Source organism: Daldinia caldariorum (genome assembly GCF_022478825.1).
Source record: "Daldinia caldariorum strain CBS 122874 unplaced genomic scaffold F4812scaffold_20, whole genome shotgun sequence".
Classification (NCBI taxonomy): domain Eukaryota; kingdom Fungi; phylum Ascomycota; class Sordariomycetes; order Xylariales; family Hypoxylaceae; genus Daldinia; species Daldinia caldariorum.
In genome coordinates this window covers 531,545-547,447 of record NW_025953056.1, presented here as the reverse complement: position 1 = coordinate 547,447, position 15,903 = coordinate 531,545, and the positions used below count along the sequence as shown (strand labels likewise).

Below are 15,903 nucleotides of genomic sequence, written 5' to 3'. Positions count from 1 at the left end.
ATTCAACACTGCCTTTTGATACGTCAAATTCTTATCCTGGGAGTTGGTCTGTGAAGCACTAGTTACTGACCCCTGTTTGGGTCCTCGGGGGATAAATAATACGATAAGTAACCCCCTAATTAGTAATTTTGGGCATTCTAATCGTTGTCATTACAGGGAATATGAACGCTATAGCGACTACCTCTTATTGTTATATTTTTGGGCCCATTGCTGTTATATATGCACAACTAACATGTACATTACCTATAGTATACGCTATTATATAGGTACGCAGCTCTCAATTCTGTCTTCTTATTCATTCACAACTTCATCCTGATCTCCTTCGCCATTACCAGATCAACTAGTCCCGAAAGAGTCCACATTCCGTCCCGTGGCATAGGTACCATATACCTTAAGTAGATTACCGTTCAAAAGTTGTATGGTCCGGATATCCGTGACGAAATGATCTAATGGCGTATCTCACGGCGAAAGATGCCTATCACACGTCATGCCATATTTTATGCTCTGTTGCAGCTTCGAAATATCGCCAGTCACCCCAGGTTATTAGTATAAGACTTCTAAACCCCCATGCATTGCCTGCCGATAACCTGCCATCCAATATATGCTTATGTTGCGTGAATCTAACCTTGCAGGCACCTCGATCTAACTAACCTTTCGATCCCATTGGGACGGCTGGTCATTCCTCTCATGGTTAAAAAGGACCAGGGGTCGTGTAAGGGAAACCAGCCATTATCGGATCACAGATCCAACTTAGTACGCCACGCCTAAGAATGCTACGGTACATAAAGGAACCACCAACTACACGAGCTCGAAAACTACAAGTGCAATACCTACCGCCTCTTTCTCTGTCAGTAGTGTTCGCTAGTTACCTTTACTCCTACTCGGAGTCGAGATCGGCATGATACTCCGTAAAATAAGAAGAGCCGAAAGACTAGCACTTCGCATGTTCTATTTGTATGATAGACCAATCACACGAGCTGTCATACCTTGTAAAGTTATAAGACGTACTTCCGATGGCAAACCGCCTTCCCTTCTGGTTATCGACTAACACTATATGTAAGGATCCTTTTTTCACGTAGATATTTACCCGTATATATTTTTATATTACCGGGTAGGCCTAGACTGGCATATTTGGCTACAGACCTTGTATACTGAGTCCAAAGATCTACGCTTTTGTCGCCAGAATCTTTAGATCCTTATAGTAGAAAGACACCCTGCGACTCGTCCAGTTCTTGGTATTAGGACACCATCTTCGATATGAGAAACCCTTTATGCGAAGTCTGGGAAGCACAATACCGCCCGCATGCAAGTCAGGTTTGTAAATTTCACTTGCCAGGGTTGCTTGGCACGCTGAAAACCGCTCTTGGCATTTGGCGGCACGACCCTTGGTCATTTGTGCAAACATCGGAGCCTTGAGTCCCCTGCCCATCTTGTCAGGGTATGGGCGCAAATGCGACTCAATCTGTTATCGAAGACAGTAGCGAAAGTCGGAACTTCAGTTCGTCCAGGGAAATCCGACCCCATGATACCATCGGCAAGTCTTCTGGTATTGGAGTATTGGATTTGGAGAGCCACTGCTATTTCTGTCGTAGCCCTTCCTAACTTTTGAGCTTCCTCTTCTAGTTTACTTGATTACTAGTATGGCTAGGGCCCGGGACTGAACTGAGACCGCAAGTAGTCCGTGCGAATTTGGCATATCGAAATCATCCCGCCTCTCCGCTGCCCTCCACTGCTCCGCGGATCTGTTATCCTGATTATGCCAAGCATTAAATGCTATTTGCAACATCAAAGCTGTTTGCCTAGCATTGAAGGCTTCTCGCCAGGGCCCCCCTGGATTGAATTGAGCCTACGAAGCCCAAGACCACGGAACTCCTATCATCCCCTAGGCGACTGGGTTTCCTATTTTTGGTATCAGTATAATGCTTAAGAAACCCCTTGCGATTGCGACTATTAAGACCCGAGGCTGCACAGATTACGTGTTCCAAGAACGACAACCCGATCATTCTAAGGCAACAACTCAGTGCTCAAGCTCAATATACACTTGGATAGGAGGTAGTCATATCATCTAAGCAGATAGTATGATGATCTCTATCCGTATGCCCCCATTCTATATTTTGCTATGTTATTTCAATCTTGCGTATTATACAGTATATCCCAGTTCTCTAATAAATACCTCTGTCTCATAAGACCTTTTTGAGGTGACACGAATAAATGGATTAGAAATCGAAAAATGATGTTATCTTACCGTTTTATCATGAGACGGGAAGTCTAAGCGCGAATCAAGTCAACTCCGGTCCGGTGGCTTTTTTAGCACATATCGTCATTTACCTCTTTATCAGTAAACTCGCTTAGTTAGAAGTTTAGGCATTATTATGCATGTACTAGGTATGTATGTGGTCTACTATTTCGAGGCGATATGCACGGACCAGGTCGCATAGGTATTTTCTGTACTTAACCTGGAAGCAGCGGACAGGCGGACAGACGTCAGATAGTAAAGTTCTATTCATTCATGCTAAGACTAATAAAACTGCCATAAGTCAACTCGACATCACATAACGTCAATAAAATAAAGTTAATATTCAAGTTTCATCAACATCATCTATTTATTTTAGTACTTAGACTTATTAGTAAATCACCGATTTCTTTCAACTTTGGTTTAAGTCAGCTTACTTAATTTGAATTCATTGGAGCCTTACCCCCTCAACTATCACCTTTCCTCTTCCATCCTTAGGCTCATCTTTAGCTCTACCTAGTATAGCCAGCTATATCTCTTAGTTATTCTCCGTATGTGCGTCGTTCCTACTGTCATAGGCGTCATGTCTGGATTCTTTTCTCTTCTCCCCGACCTTCTTCCGATGATACTACCTTCGGAGGTGCAAATCACGAAGGCCTCTGACCTTGAGGCTCAAAGGGGCGGGAAGGATGCGCCTATGATTCGTCAGGGAGCCGTGATCGGAAAGAGTGATAGAATGTGTGCTACTGGTAAGCTACCTCCTACTTACCTCTTATCTAGTCCCCCCAACTATTTCCCCCTTGTGCATATGTCGTGCGTCCGAGCATTAGAGAGGATGTCACCATTGGTAACAGTCAGCCCTTACTTAATTTCAACCTTGGCTTGTCCCGAATCTATTCCAGATCTATAGTAACATCGCCGATAGTCTTAATAGCCAAGCCCCGATGCTCATCAGCAGTACACCACCATGGCGAACAAGGTTAGTCTTGGCTCGATTCAAATGCGTCAAATTACCGTACTTCCTCTAATACCAAGATAGAGACCATCATCTACGCTGCCTCGGGCAAGGGCATGGTATGTATTCGAAGAACATCTTAACGTCTGGAATATTAGCTCCCTCTCCTACTCTAGTGGTCTTCGACTACCTTACCTACCTACTCACTGTAACATTTGAATCATTGAAGCTGACTTGTTCGTAGTATGTACTTGAGCCTTGATTGTTTTCATTTCTTTGTTACCCTACCTATAGCTTTCTATCTCCAATAATATGGAACTGAGAGCCCACCGGAAAGCTAACAGGTAATAGTTTGGTGACAAGTGCCGGCGCTGATGAAGAACCAAAGAGACATGAACTTTCGCCCGGAGACTTTGCTTTTATACCACCTTGGACCGAGCACCAGGAAATCAATGATACTGATGAGAATGTCGTCTGGATCCTCATCCGGAGTGGTCCGGAACCCGTTGTGGTCTACTTGACAGGTTGGGGAGGTGATGAGGCGAAGGCTGATTCGATTGATTGAAACTACTGTTGACCAGGCTCGCGTACAGTCAATCCAACAAGTCTATACGTGAGGGGACCGAAATGCCGGGAACCTGGTTGCATTTGAACTATTTAACTCTATTTATTAACTCGATAATTGGCGGCAATCTCCAGGGTGGTCATCTATTCTTTACAATAACGGCGTATTAAGCTGCAAAGTTGATCCTGAGTCTCCTCCGAGTCAAACACTTGAGCATGGTCTAAACCAGGAAACCAGAGTACCTCGATTCCATCGCGTGTGAGAAGACTACACCTGGAACGGTCTTGTTCCGTAGACCACCCGTCGAGCCAAGTAGCGATCCCCCTATCTGCAGGGTTAGGGGCGACCCAACCATCGCCATCTGCACTCAAGTATTTGGCAACCGTTGAAGTGTCGACAATCAAATCTTGCTCTGCGAGACACACCGCTACCTTTCGGCGCGGTTTCACAATGGACCGACCTTTCTGATCATCCACACCACCATTCCCTGCAAGTGACCCTCTTACCACACCCAATAGCTCTTCTTTCCAAACAATGTTATCCTTCCAAAAGAAATGCCGCCCAAGACAGTGCGCCACCCCGGGGTCCATGCTCGCAAAGTACCATAGCTGCCACTCATTGGCCCCTCTAGGCCTGCGTCTAGTAAAGTTGTATGCTACGTCTGGTAGATGCAACAGGATGGTCACGGGGTCGATGAGTACTACTGATGCGATCCGGTCGGTTAGGTTCTCCGAACGCAGCATGTGGGTTGCCAAGACGGTTCCATACGAATGGGATGCCAACACGAACCTGTCCCACCCGTGCGCATCAAGAATCGTAGCAATCTGCTTAAGGAACTCGATCCTGCCCAACGGCGCCTCCGTGATCCGGAAGGAAATGGGCAGAACCTCGACGGCGATAATACCTATGTGTCCCTCCACGTCTCGCTCTTCAGATTTTGAGTTGAGTCGATCGAGGAATGGTACATATGGGTAGAGGCCAATTCCGATACCATGCAAGAATACTACGGGAAGCTTGTTGGTAGCGGTATGAGGACGGTACCAGTACGTGAGTTCCTCTGACTCGGAATGTTTTTGGGCAAAGAGGTCTTGTAAGCGCGGAGGGATGACGGAGTGGGTTTTAGACGGCGATAGAGCATGATAATGAAACCCCTTACGCACTAGTCGACAATGCGACACAAAGTCAACCAGCCCCACGATCAAATACCACGCAAAAGTTCTATATCGGGTTTCCACTTCGTCCAGAGTCAATCGTAGACTCTCAGCCTTCCCTCTTCCCGGTTCTAGCTTACGTCCCAAAAGCGCCTCGATAGTTTCTATGTATTCATGTATTTCTTTCTCTTCTTCGTCTGACTCGTGCCCTGGTTTCTTATCAAAGAAGGCCCAAAGAATAAACTCGCGTACGTTGTCTCTCCGTATCTCGGACTCGTCCGCGCCAAGAAACCACATCTGGATATAACGCCGGACGTCTGGCACGTTTGTAAGGCAGCGTTGGAATAGAGCACTACGCTCCTCACGTGAGAGCTGCGGTGGATGCTGTGCTTCCTCTTGCGACCTCCGGTTGTGCGGAATGTATATCAGGATGGCGTACAGCACGTCAACGATGCAGTAGAGGAGTAGCACTATGCCGAGGGGATAAGATAGCACCGTTGTGAGAGACCAGCTATGAGCGGCCGCTAAGAGGGCCAGGCATGTTATGCATAGCGGTGTTGTATACTGCACGATGAATATACATATACGTATGAAGATGTATTCTGGTATCGACATGCCAATCATGGATGGTGGCGGTTACGGCTTTAGGCAAGCCGCGAGCCAGATATGATGATAAGTACCTGGGTTGCGTTGGTCGGTCGGTCCAGTACCTCTTGTCTCCTACCTCTTTGCTCCTAGTATATTTCGGTAAATAAAAGAGAACGAAATGAGAGCCTTATTAGTTCACATATAGGCGCTACTTTAGTAGATTCTCAACAAAATCGCGACTTGTGTAAAAAGGACCGCCGAAGTTTCAACTCTAACGAATGTTTGCATCTGTTTTTGTTTCTTTTTTTAAAAAAAAATTAATCGGAATTGAAATAAACAGGTAGCTAGAGAAACCACTCGATAACTTCTCAAGATACAGTAGAAGGCCTCAAGGTCAGTTCTCGGGGTTGCTTGCTTAGCAAGAATTCCCTTGCGAAACTTTGGCGGCCCTGCCGGTGGTCCTTTTTTTTTATTTTTTTATTTTTTTCTTTTTGCTGGGGAAAATCAGACATAGGTAACTCGAGTGACGTTGCCGACCCACTTTATTTCGTACGTGTATCTAATCAGATACCCATGTTACACAAGTGGCTTGAAATTGTTGTGTTGAAAAAGAGGCTGGTGGCTAAATCTGCTTGTGCAATAAGGGTACCTAGGTACATCATGAAGTATTTTACATAGGGGATGGAAAAGGGTGGCGGGCCCTATACTGGTTTTAATAAGCTGGAGGCCAGCAGAGATCAAACAACTTGGATTTTAATAATACAACTGACACTCATGTAAACGACCAGCGCCAAACATAATTTCAGAAATGGAAAAATGAATGGGACCATAACTAAAAGAATTCTCTACGCTCAAAGAATCTCCTATCTTAAGTAGGTGGGTAGTGAGATGAACCAAGTCTGGCTTCTTGAGATTGGAGCCTAGAGCAATTTGCAAAAATTCCAGCAATTTGATTTTTCTAGATTGATATTTTTTGAAAGCTTTCATAAGCATACGAAAATCATGTACTTTCTTTATCAACAGGTTGTATCTATATCTGAGTTAACACCCCGTTAGGTTGTGTTATTCGTATACTTCTTTCCGTCGCTCAACTATAGCGTGGACCAATTCTACCAAGATAGACTGAATCAATGAGGAGACCATCTATATTAACGACGTAACTGTAAAAATTACCATATTGTACTCTTTTATAAGTTTATTCGTTTCAACCAAGCTTACCCGCGTTCTTGCTTATCGCTTTGTCGTTGACTAAGACTAATGACATTGAACCAACAAGTGTATACCACGCACACACACGACATAAACAGAAACCCCAGTTATATTTCCCACGAAATGGAAATGGAAATAAACAAATGTACCTAGGCAGTTACTCTACGTAAGAAGCCTTTTGTAGGCCCGTTAACAAAATAACGGCAATATTCATGTAGGACCTAGTTCGGAGCCTACACCAACGCCCAAGCAACACCACCAAATCTGTTTACCTTTAATGGTCGTGTATAGTATCTAAGTAAGTAGGTAATCACTCCACGAAGGAACCTCTGCAATGGGTAAGATGTCCAGACTATGTCCATAGAAGGAAACAGAATTGGAGTGTCATCTCACGCATGGACTCTCCCTCTTTTGCTTATCACTTGCAAAAGCCCCTACCTGCTCACTGTATTACCATGCTCATAGTTTGCAGTAAAGTACAAGAGTAATCCTCCAAACCCCTGACGAGCTCTGATGACCTTCCACAGCGTTTTCATCACAACCAGCCAAACTCGAACTGACATAAGAGATAGAAAGCAGACTAGTCCCAGTCCCTTAACCCATGGAACTTTCGGAATAGAATGGATTTTCTCCGTCAAGTAGTACTTCCACACCTATTTATATAAGAGTTGACCAGTTCACGTACTTAAGGGCACTTTCCCATGGTAATCTAAGTGGTGATTTGTCTAGGTAGCCATGATCTAAGATTGATTTGCTACCTACGTCATCTTAATACACTGATTTGTTTTTGCAATCAATTCTACTCATGCCTTCCATATACAACTTAGCATTGATCCTAGCTTCCTTGTAGAATTTTCCGGACATGTCCTGATCCTACTTGCTAGGCCAATGGATGGAAATTACTTAAGGGTCCGCTTATATTCCAGGTTATCTAAAGCAAATTCGGTACTGATTAGGATCGTATACTTCGTACCCAATCGTGACCTCCGAATTGAATAAATTCTAAATCAGTTCCTTGATGACTGATCCTTTTATGCCGTGTCACCCAAGTTACTGAGAGTGATTTCCCTTGGAATGAAAATTTACATAAATACTTGTGGCCCCTTCCTCTATTTTCAACTTGAAGTAATACACAGACAGAGCAGACTGGGAGTCATCAGTCATCAGTCATCAATACCGGGACAATCAAAAGCCTAATAACCTGATCACCTGGCAACTTCCATTCTCCATACTCATCAATCCCAATCATCCTTTTTTTTTCATTTCCCTTTTCACATCTTAATCCCCCAACTTAACTGTTACATACCTCCTCCTATTTACACCTCTTCTCTCTGCACTCTCTGCACTCTCTTGGAGGGATTTCTTTTACGATAACCCTACTCTGTGGTTTTAATTAATTATCCTACAGTTATTAGGGTCCAACCTCCTCTAATCCTTCCAATTGTTAGAGAGACTCCATACCCTTCTCACCTTCTTGTCTCCGTCTTTTTATCTTCATCGCCCAACGTACCCTGAGGACACCATCAGTTTATGTTGTCTTTCGTTTATATTCAATTACTTCGCCTTGAATTTTGTTGTTTGACTGTTTTAAAGTTTCAGATTCACCAGTCTACCTTGGAACATGGATTCCACTATCACAACTACGTCCGCAAGTGATTCCCAGGCGGTGATGTCGCTTCCTACCGAGCCGGATACCCGTCAAGACAAAATGGGTTTGCGGAGAGGATTGAAGACGATGCCTCCCGAAATGATATATGAAATAGCGAAATACATGAGCCAGGCCACCAAGGCTCGCGTCGCGCAGACTTGTCGTCGGCTTCGTACTCTCATGGATCAGGCTTTACTCGATCAGGATGGCAAGGAGGATCGTCACGCACTCTGGTGGGCCTCAGTAAATAACGAATATGGACTTCTAGAGCGAATCCTCAAGACCAAAAGTGTGCGTGCCTATGATCTTGCCAATTACCGATTTCTAGAGGTTCACACCTTTGAATTCACCTTCAATACTTCGAGACAGGTGAAGGGTCTTTGCCGGAGCCGTAAAGGCGCCGATCACAGCCTCCATCTTACGCCTCTAACGGTAGCAATCCAATTTGGAAACGATCGCGCCATCACTGTCCTACTCGAACAGGGCGCTGATGTCAACCTTGCGGTTCCCTCACCTTCGATGGGACCTGCAAAGCTATGGTATCCGCTCCATTGGGCGGTGCGCGTATTGCAGAGTGGCAGACAGTTCCACGATGTCGTGGGCCTTCTCATAAAACACGGCTCCAGTATTAATCAAGCTCCCTTGCTCCAAGGACCGTTCTACCAGCACGAAGATGAAATTCCTATTTTTGAATTCCTCAGTTTCGTGCCTTCGTTCAGAAAGAAATCCTCCCGTAAACACCCTGACGCCGAATACGAAAGACAGCTGGAGAGTCGTTGCCGTAAGTTTGAATCACTACTTCAGCTCGGAGCAGACCCCAACGTTCGCGCGCCGGTCACCGGTCAAACACCGATCTTTAAAACAGCAAAGGCGCTGAGTGAATACGACCCAAAGTCTCCTTTCGTAGGTCAGCACCCATTACGTCATGAAATCGATCGAGTATATGAGGAAGTTGTCGTCAAGCACGCTATACAGATCTTCAGAAGCTTGGCTCGACGTGGTGGAAAGGTGAATACTGTCTGTGAGGGCACAACTGCTCTACATCTCCTATGCAAGCGCAGTGAGGAGCACCAGACCTTGATCAAATGCATGCTACGACTTGGGGCATCAATCAATGCTATTGACTCACTTGGCCAGACGCCTATCTATGCATATGTGATGTATCCTCGCCACCACAAGCTTCTTGCGAAATTCATCCAGGCGGGTGCAAAAGTCAACCACCGAGATAAGATGGGCCGTACGCCGCTTCACGTAGTATGCGCCGGCTACCTTGTTTGCCACTCGAAGCTACAAGATACTATAACCACGCTCCTTGCACATGGAGCCGACCCCAACATGCAAGATGCTCAGGGCAATACTCCTTTGGAACTTCTTGAAGCTCGGAGAAACCCCACTTGGAAGGACACTCGGACCATTCTCCATAGGGCTGTGCTCAAAGCCTCAGGAGTTACCCTTGAAGAAACCGACGACGTGATCTATAGCCAGGAAGAACTGGAAGCCTGGAACCGACCCTTCGAGGATGAGACTACCTAGGATGAGTCGATGGACTAGTGAACTTAATTCTAGTTCGAATCAAGCATTGAAGCTTTGATCTTTTTACGTTGAGTGTTTACTTTAGATTTCATTACGGCACTTTGAGAATCTCGCATGGCAGGCAATAACGACGAACCAAAAAAAAAAAAAAAAAGCAATGAAGCAGAATGAGAAGAGGTCAGGCACAAATGGACGACAGGAAGGATGAAGGTTGGATGACACAAGGGCACTTGATATCCAAGTCATACATGCACTGCATATCGGTGGGAACTGCGTTGTTAACAGCAGTACGATCAGGAAACGAATGGTTTTTCTCTTTACTTCTCTTCGTGTTCCCCCTTTGGCGCGTAGTATTTGGCGAAGTTTGAAGATTGAAAATGTGGTGGTTGGCAAGATATGGCCGTAATGTTGAAAGCACAAGCCTATTAATTACATGTCTCATGGCATGACTCGATCTCTACCAGACCGACTTTTGCAATGCTTTTTTGCATCGGAACTCATGTGCTCCTGATAACTAATAGCCCATATGGCACTATGACTTGTTTGCTCTCTCTGTTGCAGTTGTGTTCGATGAAACAAAATTCAATTTTTTGGTACTCTTTAATTGACTATGACTACGGTTCTGACCGAAAATGATTGATTGGTTTTATGATAATACATGGTAGGGTGGCTGTCTGTTTTGACTGCTGCTAAGATTTCGTAAGAAAGTCCTAAGGCATTATCTTGCATATCGCTAACTGAGAAACACTTTCGTGTTTGCTAATGTCTACATCACCAGGGTTACCACCTAAATCCACCAGCTGCTACAATACTACCCAGGTACCTAGGTACACAAGCTCTGAAAAACGGTAAGTTTGATAATATCATTTGACTCGTTGGATATTGGCCTGGAAGGCTAATGTTAGGTGCAAAGCAGTACTGGAAGAATTTGCGCAACCATGGCAAGCGAAACCAATTCAGTCCCAGTGGTAGGATGGAAGAAAGGACTGTCGCCCGAAGAATTCGATCAATCTATCAAACAGGCCTCACGATGCGTCCGAAAGGGTGTTGACGATGCACTCTCCCCCGACGAAACCGAAGAACTACAGCGTGCGGCTGCTTCTTATCACTGGCAATCGTGCTGGAAATTCATGCTACATATCTTTCAATGTAGCCCATGGGACTTAACAACTTGGGGTCTGCGATTTGACAATAAGTCGATGTCCGCCTCCATACGAGAACTCCAGCTAATTCTCCCACACCCGATTTGGGAGGGGAATATCGACATCTTACGCTATGTCCTTCAGAAGGCTGTGATCTTCAGACTTAGAGCGGATGTAGAGCCTTTGGGGCCCTTGGCACCAGGTATTGCGGACGTCTTAATTGCAAATGAGAAGGAGGCTACACCTGACCTGGCGCTGCAAATGTGGGCAGGAACCAATCCTTCAACCAACAGCAACATCGCCGCCCTACTCAAGCTACTTTCGACACGCCAGGGAAAGTTCGGACAATCAACCTGGCCTCGCTCACCCTTTCTCATTACGTTCATGGATGTATACTACATCCGTGACTGCCTGGACCTTCTCAAGGGCGATTACCGAGCGCCGTTCACAGTCCAACAATACTACGACTTTTTCGTTAGGCAGGAGACGCGATCCCCGAATCTAGCTACCATCGACAATAAAACCATATAGAAATGGGACCGCGCTATGCTTGCCATCAGAAAACGCGATGTGCGCCTGAAAGAACCGGATACCTGCGTTGGAGAAGAGAGGAAACGCCACAAGATTCTGGCATACTGGAAGAGCTCGAGCTGCCATGCAGGACTGGGGAAACTGATTTCGGAAAACACCGTCCCGCATCTCTTCTACCCGTGATTTCGAGCTGTGCCAACTTCGCTGTTTTCTGCAATGGCTAGGAGTACTGATGCTTTGAGCATTGGCGTCTTTAGTAAAGCAGGTAATTCAAATATCAGCTTAGGGTAACTGCGAATGCCATAAGCAATGCCGTAGGTTCTAGGTAGATACGCTACTCCCATTAATTTGACTTAATCCTACACTTCCCCTAAATTTATAACACCCGTCCTCGACTTACACGTTTGAACTATAGGTACCTACCTACCTAACCTAACCTAACTTAACTTAACCTTGTTGTAGTTCAAACCCTTACGCCCTTCGGGAGGGCCTTTGGACTTACAGTCTATAAAGTTTCGATATTCTGTTAGAGTACCTTTATCGAATCCGTCGGCTCTGGCATCGGATTCCTTGCAAGGCAAGTTATCCATAATAAGCCCCACTATCTCATCGCATGGTACTCCGGCGACTGTTGTTCGCAGGTGTCGTATATCGTCCTCTACCTGTCTTCAAGAGGTTACCCCCCATAACCATATTTCAGAGTGTTTTACACAGAAACATATTTGAAAGAACTATACTATATGATTGAGCGCGGTACGAAGTGACGACGGACCTATTCCAAATCATATGACAAGGGGCTCCAGAGTCTATGAATTAAAGTGGGTATATATGATGGTGAGGCTTAGAAAGCCGATCCATTATTACCGCTATATAAACCAGTAACTCTCTAAGTACAATATATCTAGCTCCTAAGTCCGATTAGTTGTAGGTATTTGATTTCATGTTCTACGCCTCGTTCTAATGATATTAGTGGAGTGTATAAGCCGCTCCCTAGCTTATAACCCCTGGCGGGGATTATCCTGTCCGGATCTAAGCGGATGACATGCGTAAGAAATAATTACAAAAACATCCCGGCTTTCTTCAAATCTCGCGAGATTATATGAAATTCACGTTCATGTTTTGTAAAGAAAGGGAATTGAGGAACATTTTTGGCGCATCGGACTTTCTCCACGTTGGAAATTTCCACGTGTAAGCCCCGTAGCAGTCATGTTGATGCCAAATTTTTGTTCCTTCACGAACGCTAACGTGGCCGCACCATAAGAAGAGGGAACAAACTATATAATGCACAATGCTTGCCGATGTTAAAATGTCTATCTTCTAAACTTACAGACTGTTCCCGAGTCCTCAGAATATAATCCGCAAGATATCTAGCATCTCATTATTAAAACTCGTATACAATGGACGGCTCAATATCCTTCGACAAGTTTTACAACGTAAGCCCCATGAGAATATCTCTAACAAGAGAACTAGAAGCTAAAGATTCAGCAGATTATCAACAATTCCAAGGTGTCAAGCGCAAAAACATATCACGGAATCGATCCAAGCACAGAAGAGGACCTTTGGGAGGTTCCGATAGCTACGGAAGATGACCTTAACAAGGCCGTGGCAGCAGCGAACGACGCGTTCAAAAAATGGTCATCTTTGCAACAGCAGGAAAGGTCTAGATTTATGAAGGACCTCGCGGATCATCTAGAGAAGCACAAGGACGCGTTAACCGAATTGCTCAGCAAGGAGAGTGGTAAATCGGTTAGACTTCCCTTACCTATTATTGCCTCTGCCACTCTATTAGACGTGCTAACTCCATGATAGATGCCATTCGCAGAGTCAGAAGTTGAAATGGGAATCAATACTATGAGACGTCACTGTGGGTTTCCCTACCAGCTCCATCCTCAGAGTTTGAGATCTAACCACCTATCAACAGCGGATTGGTCAGTTCCCGACCAAGTTCAAAAAGACACCGAAGACGTAAAAATAGTTGTCCAGCACGTTCCAATCGGTGTGGTTGCAGGAATAACGCCGTGGAACTACCCTTTCCAACTAGCCATTCTCAAGACGGCTCCAGCACTAGCTACTGGTTGCACAGTCATACTGAAGCCCTCGTGAGTATCTCGGAAACCGACGCTGCCTACCACTTACTTTGATATCATATCTAACCTCTCAAAGTCCATTCACGCCTTACACGGCCCTGAAGATAGGCGAGATCGCAGCCGAAGTCCTTCCTCCTGGCGTGGTACAGGTGCTTGGCGGAGACGACAGTCTCGGCCCCTGGATGACAAAACACCCCGGCATCCATAAGATCTCATTCACCGGCTCCACAGCGACCGGGAAGAAGATCATGGCTGCGGCATCTGAGACATTGAAAAGAGTTAACTTGGAACTGTAGGGCACCCCAATCCTTGATATCAACCAGTCAGTAGGTTAGGTACGCAACACTAACGGATTGTCATCAACTAGGGGTGGCAACGACGCAGCGATAGTGACCGAGGACTTCGACGTCCAGGAGGCGGCGCAACTAGTCGCCACCGCGACGTTCGCGCACTCCGGCCAGATCTGCATGGCGACGAAGCGCATCTTCGTGCACGAGGCCGTCTACAACGAGTTCATGACGCACCTCGTAGCCTCGGTGACGAGCTACAAGCCGGGCGAGGGCTTTTGCAGCCCGATCCAGAACAAGGTCCAATTTGAAAAAGTCAAGGCCATGTACGACGACTGCGAACAGCAAGGGCTCGACTTCGCCGTGGGCGGCGGTAGCAAGGCGTGCGTGGACGACCACAGGCCCGGGTACTTCATCGCGCCGGCGATCGTGACGAACTCGCCGGAGAGCTCGCGCATCGTTCGGGAGGAGCCTTTCGGGCCTATAGTCCCCGTTCTGACTTGGAAGGACGACAGCGAGGTGGTGGAGCGCGTGAACGACACTCCTACGGGTCTAGGCGCCACGGTGTACTGCCGCGACAAGAAGCGCGCGTGGCGAATCTCGGAGGGTCTGCAGACGGGAAGCGTCTGGGTCAACGGCGGACTGAAGCTGGATCCGGTCGCGCTGTTCGGGGCGCACAAGCAGAGCGGGATTGGCGGCGAGCTGGGACCGCTGGCGTTGAAGTACTATACGAATACAAGGACGATCACGTACTGGAAGGATAGACTGGAAGGACCGGAGGCGAAAGGCAATAAGGGTTTATTTGCTTGAGTGAATGGGATCCGTTTGGGTTGTGGAGTGTATTTGTTGTGCCCGAAATTTACGAAGGGTTATTATAAGGGGTTGTCCGAGTTTATAAGGGATATTATATCAAAGATGAAGATTTTTAGAACAAGTAATGCTTAAACTCGTTCGGGATATTGTATCAAGCCAGCCCGTCCGACAGATATTAAGGAAGAAACGGTAGCTCATAGCATCCGGACAGTGTTGCCGACAGGTTCGCCCACGACCCAACACAGCATTTGAATAAACTGCTCCCACCTGCTCCTTTCACCCCCTGAAAAGTCAATAACAGGCGTCAATTGTACTTTGAGTATCCTGCAATCATCGATAAACCCTTGGACAATGCGAACGCTGCTCTTTGTGCCAGAAAGAAATGTAACAGGAATAATGCTGTGATTCTGGTATTTCTCGTCCATAAGACGACAGCCTATTGTCCATAAAATTGTCTGTATCTCGCTGGTGCACAGCGTTGTTTCTTTCAAGGGTATATGATTTGCGAGGTAACAACCTATATGTGGTTTTGCGGGGTTGCATTGGTCAAAGAAGGTTTCGACATTCCAAGGAAGATGGCGAGTTAATCGGAACAGGAGGTTTGTATCTCTGGGGCTATTGTAGAAATTAGCTGAGAGAAAGTAGCGAAGGGAATTTATATTCTCACACTACTAATTTCCAATCTGTGTTTTGAATTATGCCTGGGGCGTTACCGTCGCGATTAATGGATAAATGGGACCGGAACGCATTCCATAAATCTCTAGCCTGCGCAGCATCGTCCACTTCGTTATCTATAGGCAATACTGATGGACATCCATCGGGGTTATCCCAGGGTCGGACCTCTTCCAATAGTTGTCGCATCTGCCCGGAAGGGAAAGTCCTGATGAACTGCTCGTCATTATCACTAGGCTTACCGCTATAGAAATCCAAGCTGCTGACTTGGACGCGTTCTGATGTGCACTCGAAATAACTTCCATTTTGGTAAGTCAATTGGAAGACTTCTTCAATGAGGCGGAAGCTATCAGGAACGTGTTTTGGCGGCATTGTGTGGATGATAGGAGGACGTTAGGTACGGTTGTTTATAGGTAAGGAATCGCGGATGCCATGTCATGGACGGCTTACGGAATACACAGATTTAATCGCGTCGTGTACCCAGGTACA

General features: G+C 46.0%; 6 protein-coding genes across 6 annotated transcripts; 4 read left to right on the top strand and 2 right to left on the bottom strand.

Moving 5' to 3' along the window:
• Nucleotides 1-2,671: 2,671 nt before the first annotated feature.
• Nucleotides 2,672-3,825, top strand: F4812DRAFT_212280 (RmlC-like cupin). Its single transcript, XM_047930357.1, has 4 exons — nt 2,672-2,982; nt 3,159-3,212; nt 3,273-3,307; nt 3,577-3,825. Exons 1-4 carry the CDS (start codon nt 2,787-2,789, stop codon nt 3,751-3,753), a joined length of 462 nt encoding a protein of 153 aa, XP_047786768.1. The 5' UTR covers nt 2,672-2,786; the 3' UTR covers nt 3,754-3,825.
• Nucleotides 3,826-5,694, bottom strand: F4812DRAFT_212454 (uncharacterized protein). Its single transcript, XM_047930359.1, has one exon. It carries the CDS (start codon nt 5,526-5,528, stop codon nt 3,897-3,899), a length of 1,632 nt encoding a protein of 543 aa, XP_047786767.1. The 5' UTR covers nt 5,529-5,694; the 3' UTR covers nt 3,826-3,896.
• A 2,628-nt stretch (nt 5,695-8,322) lies between these two features.
• F4812DRAFT_462869 (ankyrin) lies at nt 8,323-9,882 on the top strand (the record flags this gene model as incomplete). Its single annotated transcript, XM_047938111.1, has 1 exon — nt 8,323-9,882. One exon carries the CDS (start codon nt 8,323-8,325, stop codon nt 9,880-9,882), a length of 1,560 nt encoding a protein of 519 aa, XP_047786766.1.
• Nucleotides 9,883-10,668: 786 nt separating this feature from the next.
• Nucleotides 10,669-12,047, top strand: F4812DRAFT_212271 (uncharacterized protein). Its single transcript, XM_047930356.1, has 2 exons — nt 10,669-10,730; nt 10,796-12,047. The coding sequence occupies exon 2, from the start codon at nt 10,821-10,823 to the stop codon at nt 11,553-11,555; it is 735 nt and encodes a 244-aa protein (XP_047786765.1). The 5' UTR covers nt 10,669-10,730; nt 10,796-10,820; the 3' UTR covers nt 11,556-12,047.
• Nucleotides 12,048-12,952: 905 nt separating this feature from the next.
• Nucleotides 12,953-14,838, top strand: F4812DRAFT_468080 (betaine aldehyde dehydrogenase; the record flags this gene model as incomplete). The annotated part of the gene is made up of 6 exons (XM_047938736.1): nt 12,953-12,988; nt 13,044-13,301; nt 13,365-13,419; nt 13,477-13,654; nt 13,719-13,934; nt 14,010-14,838. 6 exons carry the CDS (start codon nt 12,953-12,955, stop codon nt 14,737-14,739), a joined length of 1,473 nt encoding a protein of 490 aa, XP_047786764.1. The 3' UTR covers nt 14,740-14,838.
• F4812DRAFT_212253 (uncharacterized protein) lies at nt 14,838-15,827 on the bottom strand. Its single transcript, XM_047930355.1, has 2 exons — nt 15,410-15,827; nt 14,838-15,357 (listed from the first exon to the last, which is right to left on the bottom strand). The coding sequence occupies exons 1-2, from the start codon at nt 15,784-15,786 to the stop codon at nt 14,937-14,939; spliced, it is 798 nt and encodes a 265-aa protein (XP_047786763.1). The 5' UTR covers nt 15,787-15,827; the 3' UTR covers nt 14,838-14,936.
• Nucleotides 15,828-15,903: the final 76 nt, after the last annotated feature.

Excerpts from the sequence above, each read along its gene's own strand:
- F4812DRAFT_212280 (XM_047930357.1), top strand. The coding sequence starts at position 2,787 with ATGTGCGTCGTTCCTACTGTCATAGGCGTCATGTCTGGATTCTTTTCT. Across the intron at positions 2,983-3,158 it reads TGATAGAATGTGTGCTACTG|TCTTAATAGCCAAGCCCCGA; the intron begins GTAAGCTACCTC and ends CATCGCCGATAG. Across the intron at positions 3,213-3,272 it reads ACACCACCATGGCGAACAAG|AGACCATCATCTACGCTGCC; the intron begins GTTAGTCTTGGC and ends ATACCAAGATAG.
- F4812DRAFT_212454 (XM_047930359.1), bottom strand. The coding sequence starts at position 5,528 with ATGATTGGCATGTCGATACCAGAATACATCTTCATACGTATATGTATA.
- F4812DRAFT_212271 (XM_047930356.1), top strand. The coding sequence starts at position 10,821 with ATGGCAAGCGAAACCAATTCAGTCCCAGTGGTAGGATGGAAGAAAGGA.
- F4812DRAFT_212253 (XM_047930355.1), bottom strand. The coding sequence starts at position 15,786 with ATGCCGCCAAAACACGTTCCTGATAGCTTCCGCCTCATTGAAGAAGTC. Across the intron at positions 15,358-15,409 it reads ACAGATTGGAAATTAGTAGT|CCCCAGAGATACAAACCTCC; the intron begins GTGAGAATATAA and ends TTTCTACAATAG.